Raw genomic sequence first — 15,537 nt, 5'->3', positions numbered from 1 at the left:
TCTGAGTCTTGGTCTTTGAAATGACAGAGATGGAAGAGTGAAGCTCCAGACACGACGTGAGCCGGGATGGGGTCCCATGGAGAGGAGGTCAGACCGAATGGGCACTGCGTCACTCGGGTCACCATCACGCACTGTCACCCTACCTGCACTGCTGCCCCTGTCCGTCGGTAGCGGGACAGCCTCCATCTGACACGTACTCCACACCCTGTCCCCCGGGCAGGTAAGAGCAGCGTGCGTCCTGCAGCCACCCAGAGACCAGCACCAACATCTCCCAACAAGTTAAAACAACCAACGTTTAAATGACTCTGAAACTTTAATTACAGATACTTTTCAACATTTGAAAGTGTGGATTTGCTCTCTTTTTGCATAAAGCTGTCAAGGTGGTTCCGTTACACCAGTGTCTTTTCCTGCACCCCTGTCTCTTCTTTATTTAATCAAACGTGTCTGGATCGCAGTCCCAAACCAACTCTGCACTGCATTCCAGGGTGGAAAACTCGGAGAGTGAAACAGGCTCAAAGGAGCAGAAAGCAACCGCAGAGAAGCAGCAGGAAAAGCTGAAGCTGGATATTTGTTTCTCCTAAGTTCCCCCCCGAAATGCAATAATAATGAAGAGGAAGAAAAGAAGAAGATGGAGCTCTCACTCTGCTCCCTCTGCCAACACGCTCGCCTGAAACTCTCTGCGGTCTTAAAGTGCAATTATATGGTGAGGACGCCCAGGCCCGGGATCCGACTGGATGGAGTTCAAAGCCAAAACTTCAAACAGCTCATGACTCAGGCCGGGCGGGCGGGGGCCAGGCGGGGAGGAGGACTGTTCTCAGCCGCTCAAGTGCATCCGAGGAAGAAGTGTCTTTTCTTTTTGTAAAGAAAAATCTGTAAATTGTAAGGCATCCTGGTTTGGAAAAATCAAACTCTGTAAGCGCTTCTATCCAAGACTGTGCCAGGGCTGCAGAGCCCAAAGGCCAGCGAGCCCGGCCAGCAGCAGGGGACACGGGCCTCTCCCGGGTGCCCGGCTCCGGTGCTGATGTCCCCCGGAGTCCTCAGAGAAGTCCTCAGCCCTGGGCGCCGAGGAGGCGCACTGGACCAAGGGCATCTGGTAGGATGTGGCTCTCTTCTCGGGCCTGTCCGGGCTGGAGCCGTCGCTGGGCCTCTGGCCATTGAAGAGCAGGTAGCGGCCGCGGGCGTCCTGCTCCATCTTGAAGATCTCGTATTCCGTGTGAGGTAGTTTGATGCCCAGTGCCACACAGCCATTGGTGTGGGTCACGTCCTGCTGGACACCCACCTGCCAGGAGCCCTCGGCCCCGCACTCGTTCCCGTTGAAGACATTGAGGAGCGAGGCAGTGGCCGCGTCCATGGGGGTGACCTTCATGTGGTTCACTGCCAAGGACACAGGACAGCTCCGTGACTCAAGGATGCTGGGGGCACCAAGCCTCACAGGCTTCTGCTCTCAAACCCACCCTGCAGACCAACCCGCCAGACCACAGCCCACAGAAAAGACCCTCAGATGGAAAAGGTTCCATGTCTGGACGTGACCGGTGGTCACACCAAGCACCCTGAAGGCGCCACCAGGAAAAGTCCAGCCCATCTGGCAGTAAATGCTGAGCCCAGACTACAACTGGCCAAGCCTGTTCCTGTGAAGTCAGACTGTCCCCAAGGAGTGGTCTCTGCGGACACTGCTCTTTGGGATGGACACAGTATTCAACAAAAATTGGCATTTGTTTTTATGAGTAGGTTTTGAGGTTTTTAAATAGCTTTGGTGTCAGACACCTATATTAGTGAGCAGTCTATACTGGCCCGTAAATCAGGCAACTAAAATAAATTAGGTTGCAAGCAAGAAAAATATGCTCAAATCTCTTCAGTGGAAATCCCAGCCCTTGTAGAGGACCGCTTCTGAGGCTCTCCCAGGGGCCCATATTCTGCATACACTTGAGAGCTTTGGAGGGGACTCAGACCCAGACGGTTGGTCTCTGGGCTACAGCTACCAAAGGCCCATTGTCCCTAGAGCCAATCTAGGCTCTAGAGGTGGGGGGGGGGCAGTAAAATGCCCCAGGGCTTATCTGGGTTGGCAGAAATACTTCATATTAAATGGACTGAATGACAGCATGCTATCCTGGGAAGGGTATCTAGGCCAGCCCTCTTATTTGTCCATGACAGCGTTGACACCTTCCTAAAAAGATGCACAAGCTTAAAAACAGTCTAGAAATAGAGATCACAAGGCCCCCCCCACCCCTTGCTCACAGCCTTGCAGCCTGGAGAATGTCTCCCTTTACCTGCCTTACTTAGGTGATCACTAGGCATACCGCCCGCCCACCTGTAAGCACGTGGCATCTTCTCAAGGGCACGACGGGCACACTCTGAGCACCTGGGCGTCACTAACGCCAGCTCCGAGGCTGCAGAGAATGATGCAGGCAGGCAGTCCACTCCCCAACATCCCTAGCAGAGAAGATGCCCTTTGCCCCTGGCTCCGCCTCCACAAACACGTCCCCAAACTGCTGCCGTGACCTCGGGGTGTGGGGTGTGGGGCGTGGGGCAGGAGCCCTACCTTTGAACACAAACTCCGTGCCGCCCATGACCCTGGCGGAGTGCACGCCGCGGCTGTAGCGGCCCTTGGCGTAGATGGTGAAGGTGGGATGCTTGCACACGGGGTCGGAGTAGTGGTAGTAGTGCCCCTCCCAGGTGTGGTTGTTGTCGTGGAAGATGAAGTGGCGCGTGAGGAAGAGGACCTCAGGCCGCACCTCGCACCGCTGGCTCACCCACTCGCCGTGCAGGCCCACCGTCAGGTCCGCCTTGGGGGGCAGCAGGGGCGGCCGGTGCTCATCCGACCGGTGGATGATGCGGCAGGCGATGCAGGCGTGGTCGTGGTTCTGGAGCCAAAACACAAACACGCGGCGGGGGGGAAAGAAAAAAAAAAAAAAAATCTCCATGAGAGTAGTGCGCATGCGCTGCCTTCGACGGGGCTCACGGCACAGGCGCCGACAGCCCCTGAGGCACCGCCACCTGTAACCTGGGTACCCCAGGGGTAACTGGAGCCGCAGACCGGGTGTGTGTGCCTGCGTGTGCTCACAAGTACGTAAGTGTGTTTGGCTAACGGTAGAGCCTTGCCTAAATACTTCAGCTGTGATCTGGACCCCCTTTAGGATCCTGTCACATTTTCAGACCATGTGCCCTGGACACTTGATTTCAAAAAGAAAAGCTGGCATCACCTCACCCTAATTAGGATGGCTACTATCAGAACGAGCAAAAAATGAGAGCATTGGCGGGGCCGTGGAGAAACTGGAACTCTTGTGCACCACTGGTAGGAACGTAAAGGGGTGCAGCTGCTGTGGAAAAGGATCACCTTAGGACCCAGCAACCCCACTTCTGGTTTATACCCCAAAGAACTGAAATCAGGGTCTCAAAGAGGTATTTGTTCACCCACGTTGCACGATTTGCAATAACCTAAAAACGGAAACAACACAATGTACATCAATGGCTGAATGGATAAACAAAACGTGGTCTAGACACACAATGACTATGATTCAGCCTTAAAAAAGGACGGGAATCCTGACACACGCATGTTGTTACAAGGATGAACCGTGAGGGCATCATGCTGAGTGAAATCAGCCGGTCACAGAAGGACAAATTCTGTGCGATTCCACTTATAGGAGGGATCTCAAGTCATCAAATCCATGGAGACAGAAAGCAGAATAGAGTTACCAGGGGCTGGGGTGGGGAGTTCGTGGCCGGATGGAGATGAAGATCATATGACAATGTGAATGTCCTTGATGTCACTGAACTGACACCTAAACATGGCTAAGATGGTAAAGTTTATGTGACGCGTATTTTACAACTAGATTCTTCCATTAAAAATAATTATGAGACACACACACAAAAAAAAGGACAGCGCTCCAGTCACCGTGGGTGACACAGGGCACTGTGTAGTGAGGGCAGAGGTCCCCATGAAGGAGGCATGAAGGACACAGCCCCAAAGGAGGCAAAAGCAGAGGCCCGGAGAGGCCGTGGGCACTCCTGTCCCTACCTGCGTCTGCTGGCCTGAGGTCTGGATGGTTTACGGGCTCTGAATGCTTCCTGCTTTATAGCTTCACGCCATTTAATCAGTGCAAGAGAGTGGCCGCCCCGTCTTTCGGGAGCGCCTCTCTGGCCGGGCCTGCTTATAGCACCAACGTGGACCTGGCACAAGGGCTGTCTAGGGTTGCCACTTAGGAAACCTCCTCCGAGTAGAGTAGGGGGGCCCGAGACTGTCAGCCATGTAGATACTGTTTGCCTGAAGGGCTCAGGGCTCACACAAAAAGCCAAGGTCTGGAGACATAGGAGCCGGCTCCTTGACCAGACAGACTGCCATCCGCTGTTGGACCCAAGTCACCGGAGGCCCATGGGCCAGGGCTGCCTCCCCGGATGGGGCATCCTCTTCAGTACTCTCCCTCCCACGCAGGTCTGTAAAGCCTCCTGGGCTGCCAGACACCAGCCACGCTAAAGGCCCACGTGAATGTGCCCGGTGTTGTGGCAGGAGGGCGACACTGGCCCTGCCCCCTGCCCGGGGCCCACCGTGCAGCAGCTTCTGGTCCAGCAACTCCTGGCCTGTAGACAGGGACTGACAGGTGGCCACTTGGGCAGGCAGGCACTTGTTTTCTGGGCAGAAATCCAAACCTCCAGGCCTTTCCATCCCCGGCACTGACTCCACGCGGGGCTTGCGGTGGTTGAAGGCTGGGTTGCCTGGGAGAGTAGGTGAGAATTGCAGGGGACCAGGGCTCCCCAGCCGCCCCTTCCACACTCTCCTCCCAGGACAGCTCAGCGCCCGCTGACGGTCCCTGTGCTCATCAGCTGAGCCTGGAGTTGTCATTTACGGGAGAGGAGGTTTGCTTGGGGCCTGCGGACAATGAGATCAAACAGGCAGTGCAGAGGCCTCGCTGTCCCGGGGCCCATGCGTCTGTGGGCCTACGGTTTCCTACCAAGGCCTCTGGAACACACGGGAGAAAGTGCCCTGCAGCCTGTGGTCAGCAGTGAGCCATCTGCAAGCTACAGCAAGGAAACGGACAGGAAGGACACGTGTACACAGCCCACGAGGCCTGCACTTAGCTGCACAGAAAGAGATGGTTCCGGCCTTGGCAGGAGATCCACGGGCCAGCGACTGCAGCAGGGGACCCTGGGCAAGTTACTGATCTCTCCGTTTCAATGTCCCCATGCATAAAATGAGCACTGTTACACCTGCCTAAATGCCATAAGAAATGAGGATTAGACTAAGGTGGGTCCCACTCCGGGCTCCCAGAACCACTACGAGGAGAAGTTTCTCGGCGTGGGGTTGCATGCGTGCACGGCACTTGGTGGGAAGACCAAACAAATGGCACATCTCCTGCTATATGTGCCACTATCTTTCAAACGCATGGCAGGGTGAAAAAGACACAAATTTAGTTAAAAGAAAGCATCACTGAATTCAGTAATTTTGCCACTATGTATTTTCTTGTAAACTACTCAGAAGCGAAGGTTCCAATTTTTTTACCCCAAAAGGGGGTTTTTACTCAAAGTCTGGGATGGAAAGTTAATATGATTTCTGTAACATCATATTAACTCCCGCACCCAGGAAGTAGCCCCTTCCTTAATGGCTAACAAGCGTTATCATGATCAGCACCTTGATCAAACTGTACCTGCTGCCCCTGCTCCCGTGCCCCAGCCCCACATGGTCTGTGTGAGACCAGCCCTGTACTCAGACTCAAGCCTCTGAGATTTCACAGACAGGACAGGGGAGGGGGGGAAATCTGGTGCTAGTACCCGTTAGCCAGCACACTGAGTGGTGCAGAAGGCGGCCCTGGAAAGAGAGAGGACCCTCTGAGAACACATGCCAGGCAGCTTCCAAAACACCCACGAGGAGCGATGGCTCAGCTACTCCACTGGGAGCTCGCCAGCTGGAACCTTGCTGACCGCCCTCCCCCAATACCCGCTCACTGAGCAGATCCTATGCAGCCCACGTGCACTGCAGGTCCCTACACGCCGACCCAGCCTCCAACCCCTTCTTCCTGTTCCCCACCACTCGGTTTGCTACCTGTGATTTGGGAATTTAAAAACATCAGTTGTGACCACTTCATTTCTGGCCATTCTAGGAAGACATGAGTCTCAATCCCTGAAAAGATTTGTTTGTTTCCTCAAATACCAATATCATTCAGGAAGTGCCCAGAAAGCTTCTTAGATTGAGCAGGCGAGGCAGGAACAAGGGGTCTCAGTTCTTGCAAGAGCCACTGCTCGGACGACACCAGGGATCAACTGCTCTTCAGAAAAGGAACCGGCTAGGAGGGGAGGGGGCAGCAACGTGGGGCCCAGGATGTTCCATGCCCAACTCGCTGGCGTTTGGTGTTTTTCTTTAAGAACGACAGGGCACGGGTCCTGAGCTCCGAGATGAGTATCTGGCTGGGCTGTGGTCCTTCAGGCGAGAGATGGTCCTGGCTGAAGCGTTTCTGGTCGGCAGCAGAGAAAGGCAGGCCAGGTAGTTTCAGGGAAGCTTGTCACCCATCGGTTGGGAAGGAGTGGGAGGAAGTTGCCCCTTGGGTATTGGTCTTACCAAATTCCTGAACTAGCTACTTTACTTCATTGTGGTCAAACATACATAACATAAAACTTCCCATCTAAGTAATTCACACTGTCGTGCAACCATCCCCACCATCATCTCCAGAACTTTTTCATCTTCCCCAACTGAAACTCTGTCCGCATTAAATACAACACTCCATCCCACCCCCCATCATAGCCCTTGACAACCGCCATCCTACTTTCTGTGTCTATGGATCTGACTACTCGAGGTCCCGCATATAAGTGGGATCATACAGTATTTGTCCTTCTTATAACTGGCTTATTTCACTTAACATAACGTCCTCAAGGTTCATTCATGTTGTAGCATGTGTCAGAATTTCCTTCCTTTTTAAGGCTGAATAGTATTTCACTGTATGGATGGACCACATTTTGTTTATCCATTCATCTGTCAATGGACACCTGGGTTGCTTTCACTTTTTGGCTATTGTGAATAATGCTGCCGTGAACATGGGTGTCCAATCTATTTGAGAACATGCTTTCAATTCTTTTGGGTATATACCTAGAAGTGGAATTGCTGGATTATATGGTGATTCTACGTTCAATATTTTTTGAGAATCTGCCATATTGTTTTCCACAGCAGCTGCACCACTGTACATTCTCACCAGCAAAGCACGACGGTTCCAATTTCTCTACACCCTCACCAGCAGTTGTTATTTTCTCTCTCTTTTTTTTTTTTCGATAACAGCCATCCTAATATGTGTGATGTGCTATCTCACTGTAGTTTTGATTTGCATTTCCCTCATGGTTAGAAATGTTGAGCATCTTTTCATGTGCTTATGGGCTACTTGTACATCTTCTTTGGAGAAATGTCTATTCAAGTCCTTTGCCCATTTTTTAATCGGGTTGCTTTTTGTTGTTGTTGTTGAGTTGACTAGTTACCGTTTTAACCAACTCTTTAGCTGGCATTAAGAAACCAAAGGTGTCATAAATGAGTGTGGGAGTTTTGGCCTCTCTGTGGATGCTGTCAACAAGGGGACAGTTTCAGCCAAGGTTGGATAAAGGGAACACCTTTCTGTTTTGTGGACAGATATTTTAAAAATCTCATTTGTGCTCTTAATTACCACTATCCTTGGCTTGAATAAAATCCAAAAGACCTACAGGAACAACCATGGAGAAGCAGAAATTAAAAGGCCTAGATATTGTACCGGCTCTAAAGTTTCTCTTTTCCAAGATGCTTTTCTTAAATAGCGGCCATTCACAATGACTAAAGGGGAAGAGTTTTTCAACATGAAGAGTGATTTGTACCATGAAATCTCATTTGCTTCATGAAGTTACTCTTTGTTTGGTCCATGCTCTGATCCATGAGTCTCATCTGAGAAGCTGTCTTTCCCAGGCTCTCCCGTTAGGCTTCACATCACTCCCTCCCTCGCATCTCAGACAGGCTATTTTAACGTCAGGGTTCCTGTGCACACAGAAGCTGAGGGCTAGAGCCGAGGGACCAGAACGTGTTCCTTGCTGCTATTCTTTACACCAACTATAAAAAGCTTTCATTCCTGGGTGGGGGTGGGGGGGCATCCCTATACCATTAATCTCTTAAGAAAGAAATCAAGCTTATTCTAAAAACGAAAATGTAACATCACATTTTATCAGCGAGCAATGTCCTAGGCAGAGGGGGGTTTTCCCACTGTGCTTCCTGATACTGGCCCGGCCCTGGGAACAGTTAAATAACACAGTTTGCATGTACAGGGCGTTTGATGCCGGGGAAGTTCAAGTACATCATCTCCTTACGCTTCTCAGTCTCCCAAAGAGACCACAGTACACGTCACAGATGAGGCCATCGAAGCACAGAGAGAATGACATGGCTCGGAGGGATCTGGGACGGAACTCGGCTGTGGGGCTTGCCGAGCGCTCCCTTCTGGCCCCAGGCTGCCCCTTAGGCTGGGGTCTGCAAGGAACACACGTCTCCCTACCAAGGGCTCTGGTCCCTTGAAAAGGTCCGCTCTGGCCAATGACTGACATGGTTCTCTAGGCTTTGCCCTGTTCCCTAACAACATTTATTTCTGGAGAGCTTGTTCATCAGCATTTGCTGACGGATCCACTTGTTTCCCAGCATCTTCCCAGAATGGAAAAAGTTACTTGACGTGATCCTGTCGTGAATAAGTCAACTAGAGAAGCAGCCTGCATAGGACATTTCTTGGGCTAAATGTTTCGTTTCAGGAGGAGGAGAAATGGGGATAGATGATGAAATGCCCCCTCCTAGAGTTCTGCTCCCCCGGGTCACGTTTCTCAGGAAGAAACCTCCACGGATGGCCGAGGATGATGCTGAAAGCTGTCTTCCCGAGTGCCATTCACCACGCGTATGACTGAACTGCAGGCGCCCTACGGTGGGTCTTCCTACGCGGACATCCTTCCCGGCTCCTCTCCGTGACATGGTAGGTATTTGAGGCCAAGACCAGCGCCCTCCCGTTTTCCTATGTCCCACGACACCTAGGAGAATGCAGTAGGTGTGATACAGGTTCATGGCTCACGGGCTGATGGATGGTTAGAAAGTTGTCCTCGGATACGAAACAAGATGAACAGAGCAGCCAGCATTCCTCACAACCGTGAGCGCTGCCCGCCTTGTGGGAGGGGCCTCTTGGGGTGCCTTTCAGAGCTGGGATCCTAGGATGTTGTGGACTCGGGCTCATTCTGACCTCCCAAAGGAGCCGTGATGATTCCTCTTTCAGAAGAAAGTAGGGGAAACGGCCGTGGCCACACAGGTTGGGTCTCTGTAACTGTAGCCTTAGGGCCACACCCGGAGGCTGGCAGTCTGTCTGGCCAGGCCGGGGCAGCCAATGCCACATGCACACGGCAGCACTCGGACCCCCTCAGCCTGGTCACCGTCTGCCAGGAGCAGGTGGCAGGTGTTGAGGACAGAAGGACTTAGCCTCACAAGGACTCTGCAGAGCAACCCTGTAGCTGTGATGCAACCACCACAGAGGGGCCCGGGCTGGAAGGACGACGGAAGAGGGTAAGAGAGGCACGGCCGGTTCCTCAGGGCCTGCGTTTGGCTGCCGGGTCTTCCGTGAGCGGAACCGACAGAACACTGCGTCCTGGAGGGAAGAAGGAGCATCGGTGGGTGCCCGGGAGCAGTACTGCATTTTCTAGAAATGGGATTTCCAAGAAGTTTAGACTCTGAGATGTGAGCTCCCAAAGGCCTTTCCTGTAAATCACACAAAAGATAATTTCATCTCCACCTTGCCTGTACATACACACTTTGCACAGAGCCCAGAGCTCGATAAAAGGACCATAAGAAGATGGTTCTTCAATACAAATGACTATAAGAATGGTTTCAGAAGAAAATGCTGATTAAATTTTACTTGTTTGATTGTTTCTTCCCCTCCTATTAATTTAAACGCATTTAAAGAGTTGAAGGAGACTCATCTTCATGATCACATCGGCTGTAAAGGCAGCGGACCCCACGTTTGGCCCCCTTCTCCCCTGCCCTCTGCCCACAGTGCTCGGCCAATGCCCCGCACACAGGACTTGACCCAGACTCTCCAATGGTCGATTTCCTGAAGCCCAGGCGTTCACGCCGTCCTCTCAGCTTCCTGGACTTTTAAGGGATGAAATGTTTACCACTTGCATTGTCCCTGACAACAACGACTTCCTGGTCTGCTGACTCCTTAAATAAAAATCTTGCACTCAGGAATCAAGAAAAATAATGAACTGTTTCTGCACTCACAGTAGAGGCCAGTAGCTGTGCAGTGTGGCAATCGTGTGACTCTTCATATTTCGACCCAAATAAAATGTCCACATGAGCAAGCCTTTCGGAGGCCAGAACCCATCATCCGACCCCCATCGCTGGCTCTTTTTTCATCCTGTGGGCGGCATGTGCGGCCTGGCAGTGAACACCCGGCCCTGGGGGCAGGGTCACGGTTTTCTGTAAGGGGCATCCTGATTGAACATAAGGTGGGCTTCTGACACTGTCTCGGTCATGACTCCTTGAATGCCCTGGTCTTCTACCACCTCTTCTGACTACCATCACCTCCACAAAACCCTCTTCTCTTTGCCCTGCACTGACCGAAAGAGCAGGGGCAGTGATTCCTCCGTGAGCTTCTGGATCCTTCTACTCGTGCACCTGTGACACCCACTTACCCACCCCGCCGCGAGCCACGCCAACCACATGCCTGAGGAGAGACCCCTTCCTGCTGCAGAGCTGCCTCCTGGAGCTGGGCGGAAACTCCGATGTCCACAGCCATGCGGTCCAAAGTCCCTAGGATGTCACAGATGTCACCATAAATCTGTGTATCTCACATGCTCTGAGGAGGCTTGGGAAGACAAGCTCCCTCAAAAACAAATGACTACTCGCAGTCCAGAGGCCTGCAGGGAACTCAGGAGAGAAAGCACACGAGTACCCCTGCTTCCTCCCAGCAGTCCGGCACCCCCAAAACATTCTGCTGTGTTTCCGCCTCCGACAGGCAGCCCCACTATCAGCGTTCCAGGCAGGCTATTTCAGAAACGTGGCTTGGGGAGAGTGGTCTGGTTTGCAGGCAAGCCCTTTGATTTACAACCCTGTGGCCTCATCAGTGCAGGGTTTTGGAAAAAGACCAATTCTGCTTGCTTTGCAAGTATGATCCTGAAGCCCTGGCATTTCCAATGACCCCAGCAATCATTTGCTCTTAATTACTTCTGATTCTGCCAAGGAAAGAGGGCACCTGGCTAAGCCTCCACCACACAGGAATCCAGGCAGAGGGTAAGGGCTGTCCTGATGCTAAACTCGATTCAAGCACAGCATCTTCTTTCAGGGTTATTTTAGGGGGTCCTGTTTTTTTAATGAAGAGTAGCCCACTTCATCCTGAAAGAATCCTCCCGGCTCACCTGATTCTCTTCAAACATCATTTTTTTGCCGAAGGGCTCTGAACCTCACAGCAAAGCTGTATAAAGCTTAGAAAATCAAGTTGATTTAAAATCTCTATTTTTACATGGTGTCCCGTTTCCAGAGGGGCTGAGACTAGTGGTTTTAAACTCAACTTAGCATTTAAACTAATTTTCAGCCAGGTCTCTTCGGACCGGCGATTAGGGAAGGTGAAGGGTTCAGAGGTGGGGGGCGAGGCCTGTGGTCTGTCCGGATGTGCCCCCAGCCCTCCTCCTTCCCGGGGGGCGGGTGGGCGGGTCTGTGGGAGCCCAGCGGGCAGGCAGCACCTGGGGCTTTGGAAAGGCACCAGCGGCCAAGTCCGCTGATCTCTTCTCCTGGCCGGCCTGGGGAGGGATCTCAAAACTTCCTGACTGCTTGCTCACTGCAGGCTAGGATGCACATGCCAGGGACAACAGGAGAAGAACGGGCCCTTTCAGCTCCCAGAGCCACGCAGACCTGGGCCGGCCTTCGGGGGAGAGCGCAGGCCAGGTCCTGGACGCCGGCCTGCGTCTGCCCAGCCCCTTCACCGGCTTCATCTGTGCCCACAGCGTTCCTCCGAGCCTCAGAATCCTGCCTTTTTGGAATCTGTTTTGAGTGTGGTGATGGAGTTTGGGTAGTATAAGATCACGGCACAAATCGCATCAGGTACAAAAACGTTCACGGTGACGAGTATCTTTCCCCCCGGCCACACTGTCCCCCTCCTCTGAGGCCATCACTGTTCCACTGCAGAAACACTGGCTCCTTGATCAGCTTACCTTCTTCTTTTATTACTAGCTTTACACATGGTATCACACTGTTCATGCTATTCTGTACCTTCCTTTAAAAAAAAAAAAAAAAGCTTAACAGTGTGTCCTGGATAATCTCCAAGATCCAAGGTTCTTTCCACCCTTAATATTCCTTAAATGAGGGATTGTAGCCTAGAGTTTAAAGAATTTACTTCTTAAGAATCTGGGAGACGGTCCCACAACTGCCCCTGCAGAGGAGGGAAGACAAAATGGGAGTGAGAGGAGGGGCAGAGACGGAGGTAAGACGAGAAAGGCGGTTGTGGGTACTCCTTTCTTTTCCAGGCCTAAGGAGAGCTCAAGAGATCAAAAAGCCCACGTGGGCATCCGCAGGTGAGGAAACGGAGTCTGGACCCGACAACGTGCACCAACAGCCCAAGGTCAGGTTCAGAGTGGAAGCCGGCTGGTCCAGGCTGTCTGCTGCCTCCTCTGGGCAGGGGGCCTCCATCCAGCCTCCTCTCTCCTTCCTGGGCCCTGGCCGCCCTACTCACCAGCATCCTCGCTGGAAGGTGAGCAGGGATGAAGGCCCTGCTCCTGGGAGGATCCTCCCACAGGCTCAGGCCAGGCTGGGTCAGGGCTCTGGCTCCCAGCGGGTTTCTGGATGAGTTGCAGACCGTTTTCACTCACGACACCCTTACTCCCGGAGATAATGTGAATGTTGGCTCGACTGTGCTCAAAGAAAGCCAGATGCACGTCTGAAAATCCCGTTCCCGCTGCCACCTGACACCAGGAGTTTGGAGAGAAGCGTCGTTAAGCTGCAGCGTCTGGATAAGGCGGCCACCTGCAAAGGTCCCTCGACGGTTCCTCCGTTTCCCAGAAGCCAGGCCCTCGCCCTGGTGCCTCCTAGGCAGAGTCCTGTCCTGGTGCCTCTGCATCGGCTGTGGAGCAGGCAGAGCCCACTGCCCGCCCTCTCCCTGCAAGGACACCTGGGGTCCCCGGGGCAGGAGGGCCGCCCTCTCCCTCGCAGCCCCGCCTCACCTGGCGCCTCTAGAACTCGCAGGGCACAGCACAGCGGAACTGGCCGGGGTCTGCGCGGAGCCCAGGGTCCCCTCGGCACGGGGAGGGGATGTCCCCGAGATGTGCATCCAGAGGAAGCCGCCCCACCCGCTCGGCCTCCTGGCAGACCCTCCACAGTCATCATAAAGGTGACTTTCATGACACAAGCTCGCGGTAACAGACAGAAAGAAGACAACCGAGTGGCCCGGTAGGGGCAGTACCAGCAGTACCCTCACTAGGCATGAGCGCGCTCCAAGGACTGAGAAGAAAACAGATGCTTTAAAAACAAATAAACCACCAAACAAAAGTTGGACAAGCCCTGCAACTGGAGAGTTGCTGTTCTAGAAAGGATTCCAGAAAAGCCGGTCTGATGGCGGGGGCCACTGGGGAGAAAGCCGCTGCCCCCCAGGCCCCCTTCCTGCCTCCCCAGCTTCTGCGGTGGAAATGACCCTGTTACATGCAGACACGGACACTGAGCCCGTGGGAAGGAAATGCCTGGTGAATTCCAAGTGTAATTACGGGGACTATCATTTAAGAAAAGAACATTAGAAGGTTTTAATTGTTTCCTGCCCCCTCCATCCTCCCCTCGGGTCACTGTGATTTCTCACTTAGTCCAATGGGAAGAGTGTGGGATCTGGGGAACAAGTCCAGTGGGGTCTGGGGAAAGGTTTGGGTGCAAGTTCCAGCCCTGAAACTCACCAACCGGTGACCTTGGGCAGGAGACCACCCCTCACGCCTCAGCTGCCCCCTCTTCTAAGAGGGTGGTCCTCACTGCCTCACAGGGTCGTCGTGGAGACGGAACAGGAGGTTCTAAGAGTCCACAGCCCCAGGCCAGCAGCACTGTCCCTGCCCCCGCCCCAGGGCCAGGATCCCTGCTGGGCTGGGCATCTTCCCAGGTAGGGTTAGAACATCTCCACGTTTCCTGCAAGCTTTCCTCTTAGACTCACAGAAGAAGTTCCCAGAGGGTCAGAGCAGAAGGGAGCCTTAGGAATTTTCGAGGACGACCACCAAGGCTGTTCTGCACCACCAGTCCCAGGACCACCACCTTCATCAAATAGGAAAACCGAGGCCCCATCACAGAGCAAGGTGGTGGCCCACCGGGCCTCCTGACTGGGCTACGTGTCCCCCCACCCAACCTGCAGCCCTCCCGTCCCCCATCCCCCCCAGCAGCCCCCCCATGATGCAGAGCCCCACCCCTCCCAGGGGCTATGCAGGGTGGTGCGGGGTACCTTCGCGTTCTGCAGCGGGGGCTGGTAGCTGGACGGCCTGTAGAACATCCTCTGGGAGGCGTCAGTGTGGATGTCACCCAGGAAGAGCTCCTCCACCAGGCGGTCCAGGTTGTGCTGCAGGTACTGCTTCTCCACGCGGACCAGCTGCAGCTCGTGCATGGCAAAGTTCACGGCCCGGGTGCACTCGCGGCCGCCCTCCTCCCGCCACAGGTCGTAGGGCACGTCCTGCACCCAGGGACCCCTGGCGGGCACAAAGCCAGGGCACGTGCGGTTGACCAGCTGGCCGAGCCGCTCCGCCACGGCCTCTGAGTGGCACACGACCTGCACGCGGTGCAGCTGGTAGTCAGCCTCGGTGCCACCGCGGATGATCCAGGAGGCCTGGCGCAGGCGGATCTTGCCGCGGACCACCAGCGTGTAGATGGGGCTGGTGCAGCGGTTGCCGCCATAGTAGAACTGGTAGGCCTTGAACGTGTTGTTGTGGTAGAACCGGTAGGACCTGGTGATGAACTCAGGGCCCGACCGCACCTCACAGCTGCAGAAAAGGGGGAGGAAGACGCTTGTGAGCCCAAAGCCACGAGGAGGCGGCACATCACAGTGCGAGGAGATCACGGTAATGATAACAGGATGGTACTCCGGGCAGTTCACGGAATCCGCACAGCAACCTATGAGCTGGGGGGTGGGGGGTATTATTATTATTTTTATTTACATCCCAAGGATCATTTTATTCTTTATTTATTTATTTTTTTTGTTGAAGTATAGTTGATTTGCAATGTTTCAGGTATATAGCAGAGTGATTCAGTTTTGTTCTTTTTCAGATTCTTTTCCATTATAGGTTATTACAAGATACTGAGTATAGTTCCCTGTGCTATAAGGGTGGGTATTATTACTGTCCTGTTTTACAGATGGGGAAACTGAGGCACAAGAGCTGAGGAAATGTGTCCAAGGTCCCCTCACCAGCCAGCATCAGAGCCAGATGTGAGCCCGGGGAAGCCTGGCCCAGCACCTGTGCTCCCGCTCGCTCTACGCCGGGGTTGTCCTCCTTTCACTTTATGGACAAGACAGAAGGGCAGGAACCTGCCGTCCTCAGCGCCCCGCTCGGCCTCACTCCCAGGCGGGAAGG

At 53.6% G+C, this 15,537-nt stretch overlaps 1 protein-coding gene and 1 long non-coding RNA gene across 3 annotated transcripts in view; both read right to left on the bottom strand.

Moving 5' to 3' along the window:
• Positions 1 to 294: 294 nt before the first annotated feature.
• Positions 295 to 15,537, bottom strand: part of APCDD1 (APC down-regulated 1) — a 30,777-nt gene continuing 15,534 nt past the window's right edge. The window contains exons 3-5 of the mRNA XM_082416418.1: positions 14,418 to 14,949; positions 2,540 to 2,861; positions 295 to 1,374 (exon numbers count right to left, since the gene is read on the bottom strand). Coding sequence (XP_082272544.1) covers positions 923 to 1,374; positions 2,540 to 2,861; positions 14,418 to 14,949 — 1,306 coding nt within the window. The 3' untranslated portion in view covers positions 295 to 922. The remainder of the gene's footprint in view (positions 1,375 to 2,539; positions 2,862 to 14,417; positions 14,950 to 15,537) is intronic.
• On the bottom strand, positions 8,138 to 10,769 carry LOC309639358. 2 transcript variants are annotated; one of them, XR_014251617.1, is made up of 2 exons: positions 10,683 to 10,769; positions 8,138 to 9,656 (listed from the first exon to the last, which is right to left on the bottom strand). It is a non-coding gene; the product is annotated as an uncharacterized lncRNA (long non-coding RNA). The 2 variants fall into 2 exon arrangements; XR_014251618.1 differs by lacking the exon at positions 10,683 to 10,769 and adding an exon at positions 10,238 to 10,672.

This window comes from Balaenoptera physalus, assembly GCF_965194825.1.
Source record: "Balaenoptera physalus genome assembly, chromosome: 12".
NCBI lineage: Eukaryota > Metazoa > Chordata > Mammalia > Artiodactyla > Balaenopteridae > Balaenoptera > Balaenoptera physalus.
The sequence above is the reverse complement of the archived record's forward strand: the minus strand, read 5'-3'. Positions and strand labels throughout refer to the sequence as shown.